Below are 17351 nucleotides of genomic sequence, written 5' to 3'. Positions count from 1 at the left end.
CAATCGCAACTTCCTCTGATACAAGAAGTACATGAAGTTCACCGAATGAGACCGATGAAGAAAGAGTTCGCATCGATGTGCGAAACGTATTATATTCGACACGAAGACCATTTAATGTATAAATGATAAGATCCTCATCCTCAATAACAACTGAGATGTTAGCAAGCTTATCTTTAAGTTCTTTGACGCGTTGAACATACTGATCAATGGTCTCGAACGGCTTCTTTACAATCGATTGGAGATCTGTTTTGAGATTCACAACATTCAATCTGGAATCCGACGAGTAATGCTTCACAAGCGTAGACCACACTTCCTGAGAATTTACACAACCAACAACAAAAGCTAAAGCAGTAGTAGAAAGTGTTGCATTGATCAAGGCCATTAGGGCATGATCCTTGGCGATCCAATCTTCATACGCTGGATTAGGTTGAGTAGAATCATCGTTCAGAAACAGAGATGGCTTCTTGGTTGAACCATCCACAAAGCCGAATAACTTGTGCGCTTTTAGAATTGAAGTTAACTGAAACTTCCATAGAACAAAATTGGATGAATCGAGTCTAATAGAGAAACGATTGCATATATTGGACAGAAGAAATATTGGAGAAGCAAGATCCTTCGAGATATTGGATTACGCCATGAAAACTCACCGCAAGAAGAGACTTCACCGCAAGAAGAAACAAGCAGTAATGGAAGCGGACACGTGGTTTTGGATCGAGACGTGGGTCAATAGAAGTATGATACCATGAAATTATTCTCTTAATGACTAGAGAATATGCTTCTCATTTATTTTCCATTATTACATCAGTATATAAAGACTTCATATACAACTGAAACTTGTAACATAATACAACAATAATTAACCACTTTATAACAAATACAACTCATCAGTTATTAAGTCCATCTTCATTCCTCCCACATTATTGTCCTCTCTAATCTAGATAGAAGTTTCTCTCTTATATATATTTCCAATTTTCTAACTTTTTAAAAACAGAAAACTAAAAAGATTACAAACATGTTTTGTTTTCTGTTTTTTAAAAACGAAAAAACAAAAAATAATTATCAAACAAATATGGTTTTTATTTTTTAAAAATAGAAAAATCACAAACAAAAATAAAAAACAAAAATGATTATCAAACGTCCTTTAAAAACTGACTCAAGTGATAAATCTAATAAACTATCGAACATACTCTCTAGATCTCTCACTCGATAGAGATTGTATTATTTCTCTTAATCTAAATCCCCACGGAATGGGAGGAAACAGTAAAACCTCCTCCAATAGAATCTGCCAATGTAATAGTTATCCAAATAGCTTATATACATCACTATCAACAATTCCATTATTTGCTGCCCAAATAGTTTACATGTTTCAATCAAGAACCCACTATTTGTTTCTTAACTTCCACTAATCATTATTGAAAAAACAAATTGTTGATCTCTTGATACCTAATGTTATGACGATGAAAAATGAACTACCATGTGTCAAGCATCGAATGAGGTAGCTGACCTGGTGACGTCAGTGAAGCTATGAATGGTGAACCAGATCGATCTCGTCCTACCATTACCATCATCCATGCATAGGAAAGACAATGCTTGACTAAGTGTAGTCAGCACCCATCACTAGTCTGGCCATCGAGATCCGCAGAGTGAATCTCGACCTTCCTAGTTAACCAATTCGCCTTTGTTCACTTACAAAAAAAAGTATTGGTAATCTGTTACCAATGTATGTTTGACTCCCTTCTAAAATATACTCTACTCATTTCTCCAGCCACTACTGACTTAAGTATTTGAGTACTCATCTTTGTCTTGCAGATCAACTAATTCATACAGAGAGATAAATTTAATTATTTAGAGGGACATTCCCATACACGAACACCTAACATGTGAATTAAGATGAGGAGGATGCTTAAAAAGGGATATTATATCTTCGTTGAGAGAGATTTTAAATTCTTTTTAAGTTTAGCAATAGCTACATCCAAATAAGCTGTGGATAAGAATTTTTCTAAAATGTTTACAAATATGTTAGGAGATAAATTGATATAAATTAAATATTTATTAATACTCTTATTATAACTTGATGGGACTAGTGTTTCTACTAAAAAAATCTCTAGCCATCCTTCGGTTAGAATATTGTCTTTTTTTGACAAAAAAATTATCCTCGTTTGTTCATCTTTCGCATAACCATAGTACATTTATTAAAATGTTGATATCGATAATATCGAGAACTTAATTTTATGTAAATGTCTATGAAAATATTGATAAAATGTATATATGGTAAATATTTATAGAAAACTTGTAAGAAACAAAATTCAAAACAAATATTTAATTTAACAAATAAACATTTTACTTTTTATTAAATAAGTTTAAAAAGTTAAAAAACTATAAATAATAATATTATTTTCATATTAGTGATATTTTGTTGTCAATGTCGAAGCCATTAACATGTGAAAAATATCAATATTTTGTTAATATTTTTTATATTTGGTCAATTTTTTGCCATATAATATAAATATCAATTCACCGAATTCATTAACATGTGAAACATGTCGATGTCGACCGAAATTTAAAACCTTGACTATAATTACTAATCTTCAAACAAAAAAAAAAAAAGAAGAAGAAGAAGAAAAAAAACCTTCACCCCAAGCAAGGTATTAGATTGTCATAAAAATGTCTCAGTTCAATTTCATGAAAAAGTCATTGCCCTTGGATGTTTCTAAAAATGTTATAAAAATTAAACAAAATATCATAAAAAATATTTAAATTTACAAATAAGTTTTTCATTATTTCTTAATAAATTTAGAAGGATTAATATTACGTCTACAATAATGACATGTCGTTGATATGTTAAATATTTTAACGAATTGTTTGTACTACTATAAAAATGTCGATATCAAATACATAAAAATGTCTTACACGTCAATGAAAATTTAATAGCTTGGCCCAAGTAAAATTATAAAAAAGAATACAAAAAGTATTAATGGACCCAGTAATAGGTACCAAATTAACCCAACTCAAGAATGTGTAAACCAAAAAAAATGAAAAGAAATGGCAGTAGGCATCACAAGTGTGGGTCTTGAAAACTAAAATTTGATCAGAATCCCTCAGCTTCTGCTTAAATAACTCCACACAATCACACATAAGCTTTGCCAATTCCAACCATCTTCATCTTCAACACTTGCTATTTTTGCCTTGTAAATGTAGAAATGCTGTGTTTTAACTTCTGCCTTTCTTTCTCCACCATTTTATATCTCTGGCTACAGAAATTCCAAATGACATCTCTGGAAACTCAAGGTTCAAATGAATTAATGGAGACTAACATGACTAGAAACAAATGTTTATTTCGAGATTGTATCCAAGTATAAATCTAGGATCTACATTATATTATATATCAAACTATATTCATCTTCTCCTATCATTCTGATAAGGCCCTTCACTTTCTTTATCTTTCAAGAAGCCTAGAAAAGCAAGGAAGCCGAAGAAGAAGAATCCACCAGACCAGTTGCCTCCGCCACCGCCACCTCCCCCACCGCCATCACCATCATCACGAGGTGGAAAGCCAGAATCACCATCATCCAGTTGCGGTGACTTCTCCTTGCCTGAAATTTTCGAAAATATAATGCTTAAAGCAACAGCCGAAATTGTGATAGTGCCTAAGCCAACGCTGTGTGTGTTTGAGAGGGAGAAAGACAAATCAACAAAAGCATAGCGATGCAACTTATTTTCAAGGAGAGACAGACAATGGAGTTCTGCTTCAGAGATCGATTTTCGGACCATGTTAAAAGTTACTAGTATTCATAAAATCTGTAGGTGATTGTTACCAGGAAGAACAGTGATTGTGGGAGCCTCTCTTGTAACTGTTTGGGTCTGCTCCGCTGCACATCTAGCATTCTGCAGACAAAGTGCATCATTAAATATTTTTATTTTGCTTTAGTCAACTCAACTTTAGACAAAAACTCAAATATGACAGTTCTACAGAATATGATCGAGATCAACATCTTAACTCTCAATCCCTCTAAAAATCCTACTACTCTCAAGCTAAAAGCCCCAAAAAAGAGCAAAAATCCAACACACCAACGGTTTCAACCCTTATCATGAAAGGGCAGGTGTAAAAGAACCTCCTCCATCAAAGAGCGAAAACTTCTGTTCCAAGCTAAACTAGAACCAAACTACCCCAGATTGAGCAAGCGAACCAAAAGTTCTAGAAAATATGATCTAGGTCTTCAAACGCAACCTTCCAAAGAAAGTACATTGGGGCCCCAACAGAAAGGAAAAATGCCCGAGGATACAAGGAAAATAACGGGAGGCTGGGAGAAGAGGGATTGTGCAAAATAAGGAAAAAGGATTTACAAGGTAACCCATGGGAAGAATTAGGTATCCAATAACAAAAATCCTTCTTCCCCCAATTCACAACGTTATCACCTAACAAGGAAAGAAAAGCCAAAACATCTAACATCCCTCTATCAGACAAAGGACGGTAAAGTGAAGAACAAGCAAGGAGCAGTTATAGAAAGAAGGATGGATTACGCAATATGACTTCCTTATAAACTACTATTATTTTGTACTTCCTCCAATAAAATTATTTCTCATTTCAACAAATTGGGAAGCCTTTTGATAATCTCCCTTGGCATCTAAGCTTAAGATGGTACATTTCATGATACTTACGTAAAGTTTCTAATAAAAGATTATTACCAACTACCAAAGGGGAGAAACTTTCAAGTAAAAAGAGAAGAATATAACTCAATGCCAAAAGAAAAGAAGCAAGCATTAAAAAAAAAAAACAAACAAACAAATAGAAGGAGAACCAACTCACCAAAGCAGCAAAACATGTGAAAGCGTTGGTCTTTCTACTAGAATATAGAACACTTTCCCTTGTCCCAATAGATGGAATTGGTTTGAGAAAAAGCGGTCCCACTTTAGCAACCACTTGTTGTATCCTTCCATTAAGAGGTTGAAGTTGGAAACTATCCCTTCCTAGATGGAAGTTCTTGGCCTTTGTTCTTCCCCAATGCCGACCCACTATTTTGCAAGACGATAGTACAACCAAGTATCAAAAGTTTTGTAAACTTAATGGCAATAGAAAAAAAAAAAAATTTATTGAGAACCAGTGTAAATGTGATGGTTTTTAAAGTTAAAGGATATCATAAGAAATGAATTCCACTATTAACCTAAGCAGAAATATATTGAAACTTCTAAATCTTGGATGATAACATACAAGGCCAAAAGAAAATTAAATATATAATGATATGAATATAGGCACGCACTCGACAAACCTTAACTTATCACAACAGCCAATAGTGAAAATTGACTCCCCAAACAACTTAGTGTAAATAAACATACATCCCAAAAAACGATCAAAGATGTTATGATTCATCATTTCCACCTTGCATTAGCTGACTAAATATTGAAACCTCAAAACTATGAAAAGTTGTGATTTGGCAGTATCACAACTCACATACATGTGTATGTATGAGAAATGAGCAGCTTCAAGTACCACAATGCTTATCTAATACTTCAAGACAAATTTTGTTTCGTATAAACACATTGAGGGACAAAAATGTTATCCCAACAATCAAATTGCCAGAGGATTTATACCATCTATACCAGCTAAACTAAATTATACGTTCCCAAGCTTAGTAATGACCTATCCCGCTCTCCTGTTGTATTTATCCTTTTTATCATAATGAAATCCATTAGCTTCCTCTCACGTTGAATCAATAAATCCATTTGGAACCTAGTTGCTTGTACCTGGGGGTAGAAGAGGTAGCATGGCACCAGAATTTGTAGTAAGCATCTCCATCTATGAGGGTGGATGATAACCTGACACTGTAAACAAGAATTTCTGAGATGAAAATGCCAATGAAATGTGAACAAATTGAATTTTCTCATTATATCTTGCAACCTATAAGACTACAAGTAATAGAACCTGACAATAAAATCAAAATGAAAAGGTAAAAAAATTTTGTTTTTCTGAACCACACGTGTTACAGAGTAAAGAAAGTTAAAAAATGTAAAAACAAAACAAAACAAAGAATCCACACTATAATAAAAGTGGATAAGTATCTGATTTGATAAGAAACAATAGTTTCCATTGACTGGACGAAAAGTACAAGATAGGAATCACATCCCTAAACTCTAGAGCTGGTGTAAAAAGCCCGGCTGAGAATTTAAACTCAGAGATTGTTGAGGTCAAGCTGGAAGACTAACTCACATCATATTTGTTTGTTCAAAATAGAAAACGGGAATTTTTTCATGAGCCACCAAGAAACCTTATAGGGTGGCTTTTAGAATGATGGGACCTAAAAGATGGGCCAATTGAATACCACTTTTCTTCAAAAAGGAGCTAACTGAATGAATACCATGAGGCACCTGGTTTGGCTGACTGCTGAAGCAAGAGTTTGAGGAGCTATACACTAGACATGAACAGCAGGTAAATATAATTTGATTTGTCATTAGGTTTGATTTTTCCATGTGTTCAGGTGATTTTGATCTGTCCCTTTTATTGGTTGTCATTTCATATAATGTTACAGGGAAAGGAAAGAAGGTTGTTCAGGCACGGGATTGTTGGTTTGAAATCTCAAATCTTGGACCGGAACTGGAAACCCATACACGTAAGGTGTTAAACAACTCTGGCTTCTTGATGGTTTTGATACTTTTTTGTTGTATAACTCATTTTATTCACTTTTTTGCATCTTCCAGGGTACTTGTAACAGGAAAAGCAAGCAGCAGAATCTCGGGACCATTAAATTCTCAAATTCCGAAAAGCGTTATTTTCAGGAGTAATTGTGAGGAGTCTAAGATTGAGAGATAGGCTTCTTTAGTGGGTTGCGAGGTAGGATCCCTTCCGTTCAATTACCTAAGCCTTCCTTTGAGAGACAACCCTAAGCATGTTGCTTTCTGGAACTCGGTGATTGAAAAGGTTCATATAACTTGCCTCATGGAAAAATGTTTTCTTCTCAAAAGGTGGGAGATTAACGCTCATCTAATCGATGTTGATTGAAATTCAAATTCCTATTTATTTTAAGTCTCTCTTTAGAATCCCTCCATCGGTGAGTTCTAAAATTGATTTGTTTAGAGATTTCTTACAGGATGGGTTCTTGATTGGTTAGATGGGAGATTGTTTTGAAACCAATCTCGATCAGAGAGCTGAGGGCTAGGCATCGGTAATTTGTTGCTCCGCCATAAAGAGGCCCCACTCACTAAATGGCTTTGGTGCTTCCCCTTTGAAGATCTTGCTCCATGGCATAGGATCATTGTGAGTAAGTATGACTCTCATCCTTCCGAGTTAATTTCCAATCATAAGATCTAAGGCACTTTCAGGAACCAGTGAGAGCTATTCCCCTGGGGTACTTGAATTTCTCGAGCTTTATCAGGTTTATTGTCGGGGATGGGGCAGCGGTTTTCTTTAGGGAGGACTATTGGCTGGGGGATAGTCCCCTCTGTTGCCTCTTTCCTAGTTTTTATCATTCGTCTTTGCTGTACCCAATGCGCCTATTCTTGTTCTCATTGGAGATTCCCTATCGTTCAACTATGGTTTCAGTCGTTCATTGTCAGATCATGGGTCTTCAGATGTTTCTTTGCTCTTGTTCTTGCTGGCTACTACTTTTTACCCTCGGACCAGAGTTAGGGATATTCGTTTTTGGTCTCCTAGCCCATCCAAGAATTTCTCTTATAGCTCTTATTTTTCTATTCTTTGTAGGTCGACCCTCCTCAATGGTTCTTTGTTCTCCTTACTTTGGAAGGTTTGAATCCTCAAGAAGAACATATTCTCTATTTTTGTGTAATCTAAGCACTTGCAATCATGTGAATTGTGACAAAAATCAATGGTCAAATTTGATAATTGCCTACATAAGATTGCACCATCATGAGTAGCAAAATAGATAACATCATAACATTGTAGAATTATTAAGCGGTCTGAATGTCCATTTCAGCTTACCAATTTTTACTTCGAATTTATCACTAATATACAACTTCTGTATCATACCTAAATTATAATTAAATTGATTTATTTATTTATGTATTAATTTTATTCCTTTGACTCTCATTTTTTCCAAGAATGGGGAGAAGAAAGCCAATAATCAGTTCGACAATGGTTAGAGAATTGCAGCCTAATCATGGTGACTAGTACTTATCAGAAAATGTTGTCATACTATTTCAAGGCATGACTTTTCCAAAATATCAATTGGATGTCACGAAACAAGCATGGGAAGGTTTAGGCCAGATAGAAAAACCTCATTCGTTAAAATATATGCACCATATAGTGCAACTTATGTATGTACAAATTTTTTTTTTTATAAGAAACCAAACTTTTCATTGAGAATAATGAAAACAAAACGGATGTACACGGGCATACAAAAACAAAGCCCTAAAGAGGGAAGCCAAACTAAAGAAAGGGCCTCCAATCCAAAAGAATATGACCTAACTGATAGTTACGAAACAATTTCGTAAAAGACCCCCATAAAGAAACATTAACCTTATGAGGTCCCAAACAAACTCCCACTCTCTTTCCACCCCCTAAAAATTCTATTGTTTCTCTCCAACCAAATCCCCCACATGATCCCAAAGAAACCCGCCCGCCAAAGGAAACTCCATTTCTCACGGAAAGGAGAGGACATAAGCACTTCCTCCACCATCGATCCCCACCCTCCATGACGAGCCCAAGAAATAGCAACCATCTCAAAGAGCCGACCCTAAATTCTCTGGGAATATTGGCACTGCCATAAAGATATGATCAAGATCCTCAAAATCCTGCTTACAAAGAACGCACCAATGCGGCCCCAAGCAAGCGGCCGAGCTTTTTTGAATACGATCCATGGTGTTGACTTTCCCAAGTAAGACCTGCCACACGAAAAATTTTATCTTCTTTGGGATCTTCACTTTCCACAACGGGGTAAACGCTGGGGTTACCGAAGGAAGAGAAAAGGAACATAAAAGGTTGAAGAAGGAACTGGACGAGAAGCCCCTAGAAGGGTTAGGGGACCAAACACGGCAATCCCTTCTATCACAAAAGAGGGAACAATCAGAGAGCAAAAGGATCAACTCCGACACTTCCCACACTTCCCTATCTATCAAAGACCGAGTGAGACTCAGGGACGAGGACAACCCATCCCCCCCATTCTCCAACACCGATGCCACCGAATGCGATCTCTTATCTAATAATTGATAAATACGAGGAAAGAAAGAACAAAGAGGCTTTTCTCCCACCCAGATATCTTCCCAAAAATAGGTGCATGACCATCCCCCACAGTACAAGCTAGGAATTGAGAGAAAATGGGAAAACCAGCGGAAATAGCCTCCCAAGGATTACTCGCGCAAGCTTTGAGCCTTCCGCCAGCCACCCACTCGAAAGGGTTGGGGCCGTACTTACTCACAATAACCTTTCACCACAAAGCATTGGATTCGTGGAAGAACCGCCACAACCATTTAGCTAGAAACGCATCATTTCTCTGCCTCAAACCTCCAGCCTCAACCGGCTTGGCAACCACCTCCCAGTTAACCGCATGAGCACCACCCCCCTCATCCACCCCTTCCCACAAAAAGTCTCTCATGATCTTCTCCAGACTCTTACAAACCGCCACTGGAGCTTTAAAAAGAGAGAGATAGTATGTTGGGATCCCACTTAACTCTTCAATATTGAAAATGCTAATCTAACATTGAGATTCAGCCTATATAAATGTTTCACTTTTGATTCTATTGACATGACTCCTACTACTGAGCAATATGTATATTATCTCTCGCAAGTGCCAGGACTTTATTCTCACAATGAGGTGCTTGCAAGAATGGCTTTTTCAGCATTCTTAGGCAAGATATAGGTGAATGAGATTGAAAAACAAGTAAAAAAGAACAAGAGAAAATACATGCATACCAATAGATTACTTTTGAATCCTTGGTAGAAATTTGCAAATAAAAAAAAAATGTCATTACTAGCATTGTGTATTTTCAACGCAATTTTATTCCCCAAAGTCAACAAATACGCAGTAGAGCGAGTGGTTAAGTTGTTTGCCAAAGTGAAAAGAGGAGTTGATCAATTCACTCCCTAAATTATTTCAAGACAAAAGAAACAGAAAAGTTTCTAGGATATGCACAATTATTGTACATTTGGATTCTTTAAGTGTCCACAGTGTTTGACGCTCCAGGAATAAATTTCAGAATCTCATTTTCCCAAAGTAGGTATTCCATTCTTCCTCACTTGGATTAGTCTAGCTCCACCCAAATTGAATGGATCAGAGATGAGATTCTACAATTTATTTCAAGAGCTTGAAAATTAAAGCTAATTCTGATAGACACTTTATATGACTAAGAATCCAAATGTACAATAATTGTGCACATCCTAAAAACTTCCATGTTCCTTTTGTTCTACAATAATTTAGAAAACAGAATTATGCTAACAGAGATACAATAGGATCAACTCATATTTCTACTTTGGCAAAAAACTTAACCACTCGCTCCTCACTTTGGAGACTAAAATAGAGATGAAAATGCACAATGCTAGAAATTACAATTCTTTTTCTTGATTCGCAAATTTCTGCCAAAGATTCAACATGTAATCTATTGGTATGCATGTATTTTCTCCACCTTTTTTACATGTTTTTCAATCTTATTCACCCTCGTCTTGCCTAAGAATTCTGATAAAACTCTTTTCACTATAAGCCCCTCATCGTAATAAGAATAAGCCTCAATTTGCAAGAGAGTGATATTCCTTGATAGTAGGAGTCTTGTCAATAAAATAAAAAATGAAACATCTAGAGTTCAATGTTTGATTAGCACTTTCAATATTTAAGAATTAATTTGTACATACATGAGTTGGGCTATATCACCATATCTTATAACGAATTGGATCTTTCTATCTGCTCCTAAACTTTTCCATGCTGTCACCATGAATGCCAAACTAATTCTTGGCTTTCTTCTCCCTATCCTTAGGACGGAATTTTGTTAGAACTCATACTTCAATTTCTTCAATTTTTACACAATTTGCAAAAACAAAATCAAAGGGAAAAATGAAGAAACAAAAACAGAAGCTAGAATCGGATAAAGATGATGAAGAGGGATCGGCTTTTTCCTTTTCTAGCTTAGACGGCCCCCTATCCAAGGCAGAGATCGGAAAAAATCCTGAGGAGGACTTCCCTGAGGATTTCTCCCTTTGCTTTAGAGAAGAAGAGCAAGACCTCGAAGAGATAGTCGTAGAGACAGCTTGCCCAGAGGAAACAAAGTCAAAAAGTCATATAGTGGTCAGAAAACAGAGCCCTCCCCCAGGTCTCTCACCCCCACCTTTCTCAAAGAAGATGGTAAAAGATCTCAAGGAATGGCAAATGTGTATTCGGCCTATTTCCATGAAAAACTTAGTAGGTCAATAGGCAAAGAAGAAAAAAACAAGGGAGATTATAAACCTCCTTAAGGCTTGGGAAAACGAATCAGAGGCAGGAGATCAAGAGGAAGAAGAGGAGGCTTTAGAAACAGAGGATCAAGAGGAAGATGTAGAAGTTTAAGTGCAGACCGCTGTGGGCACTAATGCGAACTCATGAAGGTTGTTTCATGGAATGTGAGAGGTTTAGGAGTGTCCTCCAAAAAAACTCTTGTTAAAGACTCTCTCATCAGAGCGGGTCCTGATTTAGTGATTTTACAAGAAACCAAACTGTCGTCGATCGATAGGAAAGTCATTAAGGAGATCTGGAGCTCTAGAAGAACGGGGTGGGTTGCCCTAGATGCCAAAGGTTCCGCGGGGGGAATTCTCATTATGTGGAAAGAAGATGTGATCGAGGTACTCGACTCTGTTATAGGCTCTTTTTCTGTCTCTATTTTATTCTCCTTTAACAATCTTGTGCAAGGTTGGATTACGGGAGTATATGGGCCGTCCACCCCTCGGGGTAGGATCTCTTTTGGCAGGAAATTATGGATCTCTCAAGTCTCTGTTCAGGATGCTGGTGCTTAGGAGGTGACTTCAATGTAGTGCGGAATCCGAACGAAAAATCCCGGGGGAAAAAGTTGACTAAGAGTATGAAAGATTTCAACTCGTTATTTGCAGAGCTAGGGCTGATTGATATCCATATCAACAATGCTACCTTCACCTGGTCAGCTTCGAGGGAACAACTCTCTGCCTCCCATATTGACAGATTCTTGGTGTCTCAGGGCTGGTCAGATGCCTTCAAGGATGTGGTGCTACAAAGATTGATCCGTACGACTTCAGACCACTTCCCTCTTCAACTCAGTTCGGGTTTCCAGAAATGGGGTCCCACACCTTTTCGTTTTGAGAATATGTGGCTCTCTCATCCGCAGTTCAAAGCCTCGTTAGAGTCGTGGTGGAAGAATCTGAACCCTACGGGGTGGGCAGGTTATGCTTTCATGGAGAAACTTCGGGGACTCAAGACAATTTTAAAGGCTTGGAATAGGGACACCTTTGGAGCTATTGACCAGGAAAAAGTAGATCTGCAAGCCAGAATAAACCTCCTTGACCAAGAAGAAGAAAGTGGGTCTTTGTCCCCTGTATCCTTTTCTGAGAGAATTAATCTTAAAGTCTCCCTGCAGGAAATTATCATTAAAGACCGGCGTAGATGGGCGCAAAAATGTAAACTGCAATGGCTTATTGGAGGAGATGAAAATACCAACTTTTTTCATAGGTGGGCCTCTCAAAGGAAATGTAAAAACATCATTTCGGTCTTGGAAGATAGTGCAGGCAATCCTCTCACTTCAGAGAAAGAGATCGAGCAGGAAATTTTCAGTTTTTTTGACTCCTTATATAAAGCTAAAGCCAGACCCCGGTTTTGTTTTGATGGAATGGAATGGAATTCTCTTAGTCATCAGGACAGTCTTGACTTGGAGGCTCCCTTTAGTGAAGAGGAAGTGCACGATGCTATCAGGAAACTTGGCACCCTCAAATCTCCGGGCCCTGATGGGATGACAAATGAGTTTTTTAAACAGTCTTGGAACATTTTGAAGGCCGACTTAATTAGAGTGTTCCAAGACTTTATTCAAAATGGGATCATCAATCAGAGAACAAATGAAACTTATATATGTCTTATCCCAAAGAAGAGAAGAGCTAACAAAGTTAGGGACTTTCGCCCCATTAGTTTGGTCACTTCTCTTTACAAAATTATAGCAAAAGTTTTGGCCGAAAGACTAAGAAAGTACCTCCCTTCTATTATTAGCAACACCCAAGCAGCGTTTGTTGAGGGCAGAAATATCCTAGATGCGATCTTGATTGCCTCCGAAGGGGTTGGTGAGCGGCGAGCTTCCAAGAAAAGTGGCTTCATCCTCGAGCTTGATTATGAGAAGGCTTACGATATGGTGGACTGGAATTTTCTGTTGGCTGTTCTAAAGAGGAAAGGCTTCGGTACGAAATGGTGCAGTTGGATCGAAGGGTGTATTGGATCGGTGAACTTCTTTGTTCTGATAAATGGGAGGCCCAGAGGCAAAATCTTTGCCCAGAGAGGGCTTAGACAGGGCTGTCCTTTGTCTCCTTTCCTCTTCACCTTGATTGGAGATGCATTTAGTCGTCTTGTGCACTTTTGCCATGAGAGAAGAATACTGAAGGGTTTTCTGGTTGGGTCTAAACAAGTCCCCCTCACAAACCTCCAATACGCGGATGACACCATTATTTTCAGCAAGGGGAGGGTTGAAGATCTTCTGGATTGGTGGGGGATAATATCCCTTTTTGTCTATGCTGCAGGTATGTCTATGAATGTGGATAAAACTTCTCTGATAGGGATAAATATTGAGGAGGGTGATCTCCTCTTAGCTGCAAACATCATTGGGTGTAAAATTGAAAGCCTTCCATTCAACTATCTGGGCTTCCCTTTAGGAGGTAACGCAAACTCCATCGGCTTTTGGGAACCAATGTTGGAAAAGTTTAGATGCAAGATATCTAAATGGAAAAACCTCTCCCTTTCTAAAGGAAGTCGCCTAACTTTGGCCCAATCGATCCTTAGCAGCTTACCTCTCTATTATCTTTCTTTATTGAAAGCTCCCAAAACGGTGATTAAGACCATGGAGAAGTATGTTAGGGACTTCTTTTGGGATGGAGGTACTTACCACTCTTGCAGCCATCTAGTGAAATGGGAATGGACCTCTCTGCCTCTCTCCCACGGTGGTCTTGGAATAGGATCGTTCCAACAGAGAAACAATGCTCTTTTATTTAAATGGTTGTGGAGGTTTACTCAAGAAGAAGATGCTCTATGGAGGCGTGTGGTGGAAAGTATTTATGGTACTCTTCCTCATGGTTGGCTTACCGCCACTCCAAAAGGTGCAGCAAAATGGCGGCCATGGTTTGCGATTGCGAATAACACAAACCTTTTCCTTAAGATTCTGTCTTTCAAGGCAAATAATGGGAAGAAAATCAGGTTCTGGAAGGATCTTTGGATTGGAAACCAATCGCTGGAGCTGACCTTTCCTGACCTTTACTTACTCTCTAAGAGAAAGGAGGACACCATCCACGATTGTTGGAACACCGAGCAACAAGACTGGGCCTAGGCTTTCAAAGGGGGCTTTTCGACAGAGAAGTCAACAGTTGTCTAGGCATAATCAATCAGCTAGATACGGTCAGATTGGGAGAATCCATAGATGGGGTGAGATGGAAGATAGATGGTTCACGTGTGTTCACTACCAAGTCCACTTTTTTCCATCTTTCAAAGCGATGTAAGATTATCCAACCCCCCCTATCAAGAAGATTTGGAAGACAAAGGTCCCTAAGAAGATTAAAGTCTTTCTTTGGTCGATGGCTCACCGCAGTTTAAACACTCAGGACCGCCTTCAAAGGAAGTGCAGTACTTGGAGCATGCTTCCCTCTGCATGCCCCTTGTGCCTTAAGGTAGAAGAGACCATCGATCACTTATTTCTCCACTGCACACTTGCGAGAAATTGTTGGTCCCTAGTCTTTTGCCATTTCAACATGAGCCTTTGTCTCCCGCAACGAGTAGATGAGTGGCTTCTTCAAGCCATAGGGGGTAGCGGATTCAAAAATGCCAAAGGAACCTTGTGGACTCTCGTGGTGGCAGCAGTTATGTGGAACCTTTGGCTGGAACGAAACAAAAGACTCTTTGATGATTCTTCTTTAGATTTTCACGTTTTGTGGAGTAATATTCAGCTCACTGCTTCTAGGTGGTGTCATAGTTTTAGTAAATTGCAACTACTCCCTTCTTTCGATCCTTCACAATTGGAAGGCGTTCATGTTCATGTAGTAGTTTTGTGTTGGGGAGGGGTTTCCTCTACCCCTTGCCCTTAGGTTGTTCTCCCTTTTTTGATTAATACACTTCTCTAAGTTTCTTATCAAAAAAAAAAAATGAAAATCAAAGGAATAAAATGAATACATAAATAAATAAAACAATATAATTTTTTAAAACTAATATAAAATGAGAGAATTCAAATGCAAATTGCAAAAATCAAACCAGAAATTTCATGCTATTTCTACAGTTATGGGTCTAGAGTAACCAAAGGGGTAACAGTTCCCAAGCTTTCCATATGTTTTTGCAACATGATCAACTTGAGTGGAGAATTTTACGAGCATGCATAAGAATCCAAATTCCACGAAAGGCACAATAATAAATGACAAAATATTAAGTTGTGTCCCTAGTAGATTCTAAAATTTTATCTCAAATAGGTCAATGTCTTCAATAATTTAGCATAAGAGACCAAAACAAATCACATTAATCAGCTCCATTTCATGAAATGGAACTTCGGAACCAAGTAATTATCTTAACCTTTAAAACAAATTAAAAATCACCCAACTTCAAAACAACACCAAGATTTCAAAACACAAACAGAGACAAAAATATCAAAAAAAAATATTTAAAAAATTCATGATGCTTCAAAAATGTAAACCTTTAAAGAAACAGTAACATAAAAGGTTACAAAATCCACAACATTCCAAAGAAAAACAACCTAGAAAAGACTCCCAAACTTCCCGAATTCAAAAAATAATAATAATAATAAACCGATAAAAACACTCTTAAAAACTCCAAATTTTCAGAAGAAACGTAAACTTCTAAAACAATCTTTTTAAAACTCCAAATTTTCAGGGGAAAAAAAACATTATAAACAGTACCAAATTCCTAAAATTTTCAGCAACATAAACCTGAAAAACAGTCCCAAAATTTACCAATTTTCAGAAACATAAACATGGAATCATGTGGCTTCTCTATTAAACAGTACCAATCTCTTTATGCATTGCTCTTTTGCTTTTAAAGCTTGGGATCATGTGGCACTTTTCCTTTTGTCTTCCACGGTATATTGAAGACTTCATCGCATAAGGTTTTGGGGGAAATGCCCTCACAGGAAAGGCCTTTGTCCTTCGGAATTGTGCAGCGAGGGCGGTCCTTTCATTTCTTTGGCGGGAAAGAAACAGTAGAACATTTGAGGATAAAAGTGCTTCAATAGATTCTTTTTTTCTTAATATTAAGCATGCGGCTTCTCGGTGGGCTTCTCCACGTGAAGATTTTTCTGTAATTACAGTCTTCTTTTGATTATGCAAGATTGGAAAGTTGTAATTGTATAGTCTGTTTGGGGAGGGTTTCCTCCACCCTCCGCCTTTAGGTTGTTTTGGCCTTGTTTGGGTCTTCTTCCTAATACACCTTTCTTTGTTTCTTGAAAAAAAAAACATGGAAAACAAAACAGCCCTAAAATCTACTAATTTTGAGCAAATATAAACACGAAAAACAGCCCAAAATTCTTCAAATTTTCAGCAAACATACACATGAAAAACAAAAATTACCCACCTTACTCTACAGATGTGGTTCGCCGCCGTCCGTATTGCCGATCTAGGTGTCGCCGGAAAAGATATGCCGGAGATGCCGCCGCTCGCCGTTCGGAGATGACGCCGCCGGCGCTGGGTCTCTTTCGAGTGCGCCTGCCGGAGACGCCTCCGGAATGGGGCGAGATTGCAAGAGAGAAAGGGAATGAGGTGAGAAGAGATTGAGAGAAAGGATGAGGCGGCTGAATGGGATGAGAGAATAAATTTTATTTTTTATTTTTGTAATCGAAAATCAATCTTTTAAATCAAAAATCGTAATTCGGTTTCAAAATCTTAAACATTTATCTTTCTTTTTTTTTTACTAGTAATAAACGTGATAAATATGATAAAATGTTAATGTGGATAGATTTTTATCTTAAAAGTTATAGAAATTAAAAAATTGTAAAAAGTATTTAAATTAACAAATAAATATTTTTTAATTTCTAAATAAAGTAAAAATAATTATTATTAATATTATGTATATATTAGTGATATTTTGTTGATATTTTTCATATTTCATCCATTTTTTTTTGTAGTACGAGGGATATATTGATTTACTCCTCATGTTGATGTCGAACACATAGAAACATTGATATGTTTATGGAAATATCGACGTGTTGATTGATATTTAGAACCATGT

At 37.4% G+C, this 17351-nt stretch overlaps 1 protein-coding gene across 2 annotated transcripts; it reads right to left on the bottom strand.

Moving 5' to 3' along the window:
• Positions 1-2917: 2917 nt before the first annotated feature.
• Positions 2918-16946, bottom strand: LOC111013392 (uncharacterized). 2 transcript variants are annotated; one of them, XM_022287828.2, is made up of 5 exons: positions 16698-16946; positions 5743-5820; positions 4808-5013; positions 3816-3885; positions 2918-3593 (listed from the first exon to the last, which is right to left on the bottom strand). In XM_022287828.2, exons 2-5 carry the CDS (start codon positions 5792-5794, stop codon positions 3397-3399), a joined length of 525 nt encoding a protein of 174 aa, XP_022143520.1. In that variant the 5' UTR covers positions 5795-5820; positions 16698-16946; the 3' UTR covers positions 2918-3396. The 2 variants fall into 2 exon arrangements, with proteins under 2 accessions (XP_022143520.1, XP_087974946.1); XM_088118820.1 differs by lacking the exon at positions 16698-16946 and adding an exon at positions 16135-16412.
• Positions 16947-17351: the final 405 nt, after the last annotated feature.

Source organism: Momordica charantia (assembly GCF_013281855.1).
Source record: "Momordica charantia cultivar OHB3-1 chromosome 10 unlocalized genomic scaffold, Mcharantia_2.0 BLBB01000010.1, whole genome shotgun sequence".
Lineage (NCBI taxonomy): Eukaryota > Viridiplantae > Streptophyta > Magnoliopsida > Cucurbitales > Cucurbitaceae > Momordica > Momordica charantia.
The sequence above is the reverse complement of the archived record's forward strand: the minus strand, read 5'-3'. Positions and strand labels throughout refer to the sequence as shown.

Excerpts from the sequence above, each read along its gene's own strand:
- LOC111013392 (XM_022287828.2), bottom strand. The coding sequence starts at position 5,794 with ATGGAGATGCTTACTACAAATTCTGGTGCCATGCTACCTCTTCTACCC. Across the intron at positions 3,886-4,807 it reads TCACATGTTTTGCTGCTTTG|AATGCTAGATGTGCAGCGGA; the intron begins GTGAGTTGGTTC and ends CTTTGTCTGCAG. Across the intron at positions 3,594-3,815 it reads CACAATCACTGTTCTTCCTG|GCAAGGAGAAGTCACCGCAA; the intron begins GTAACAATCACC and ends CGAAAATTTCAG.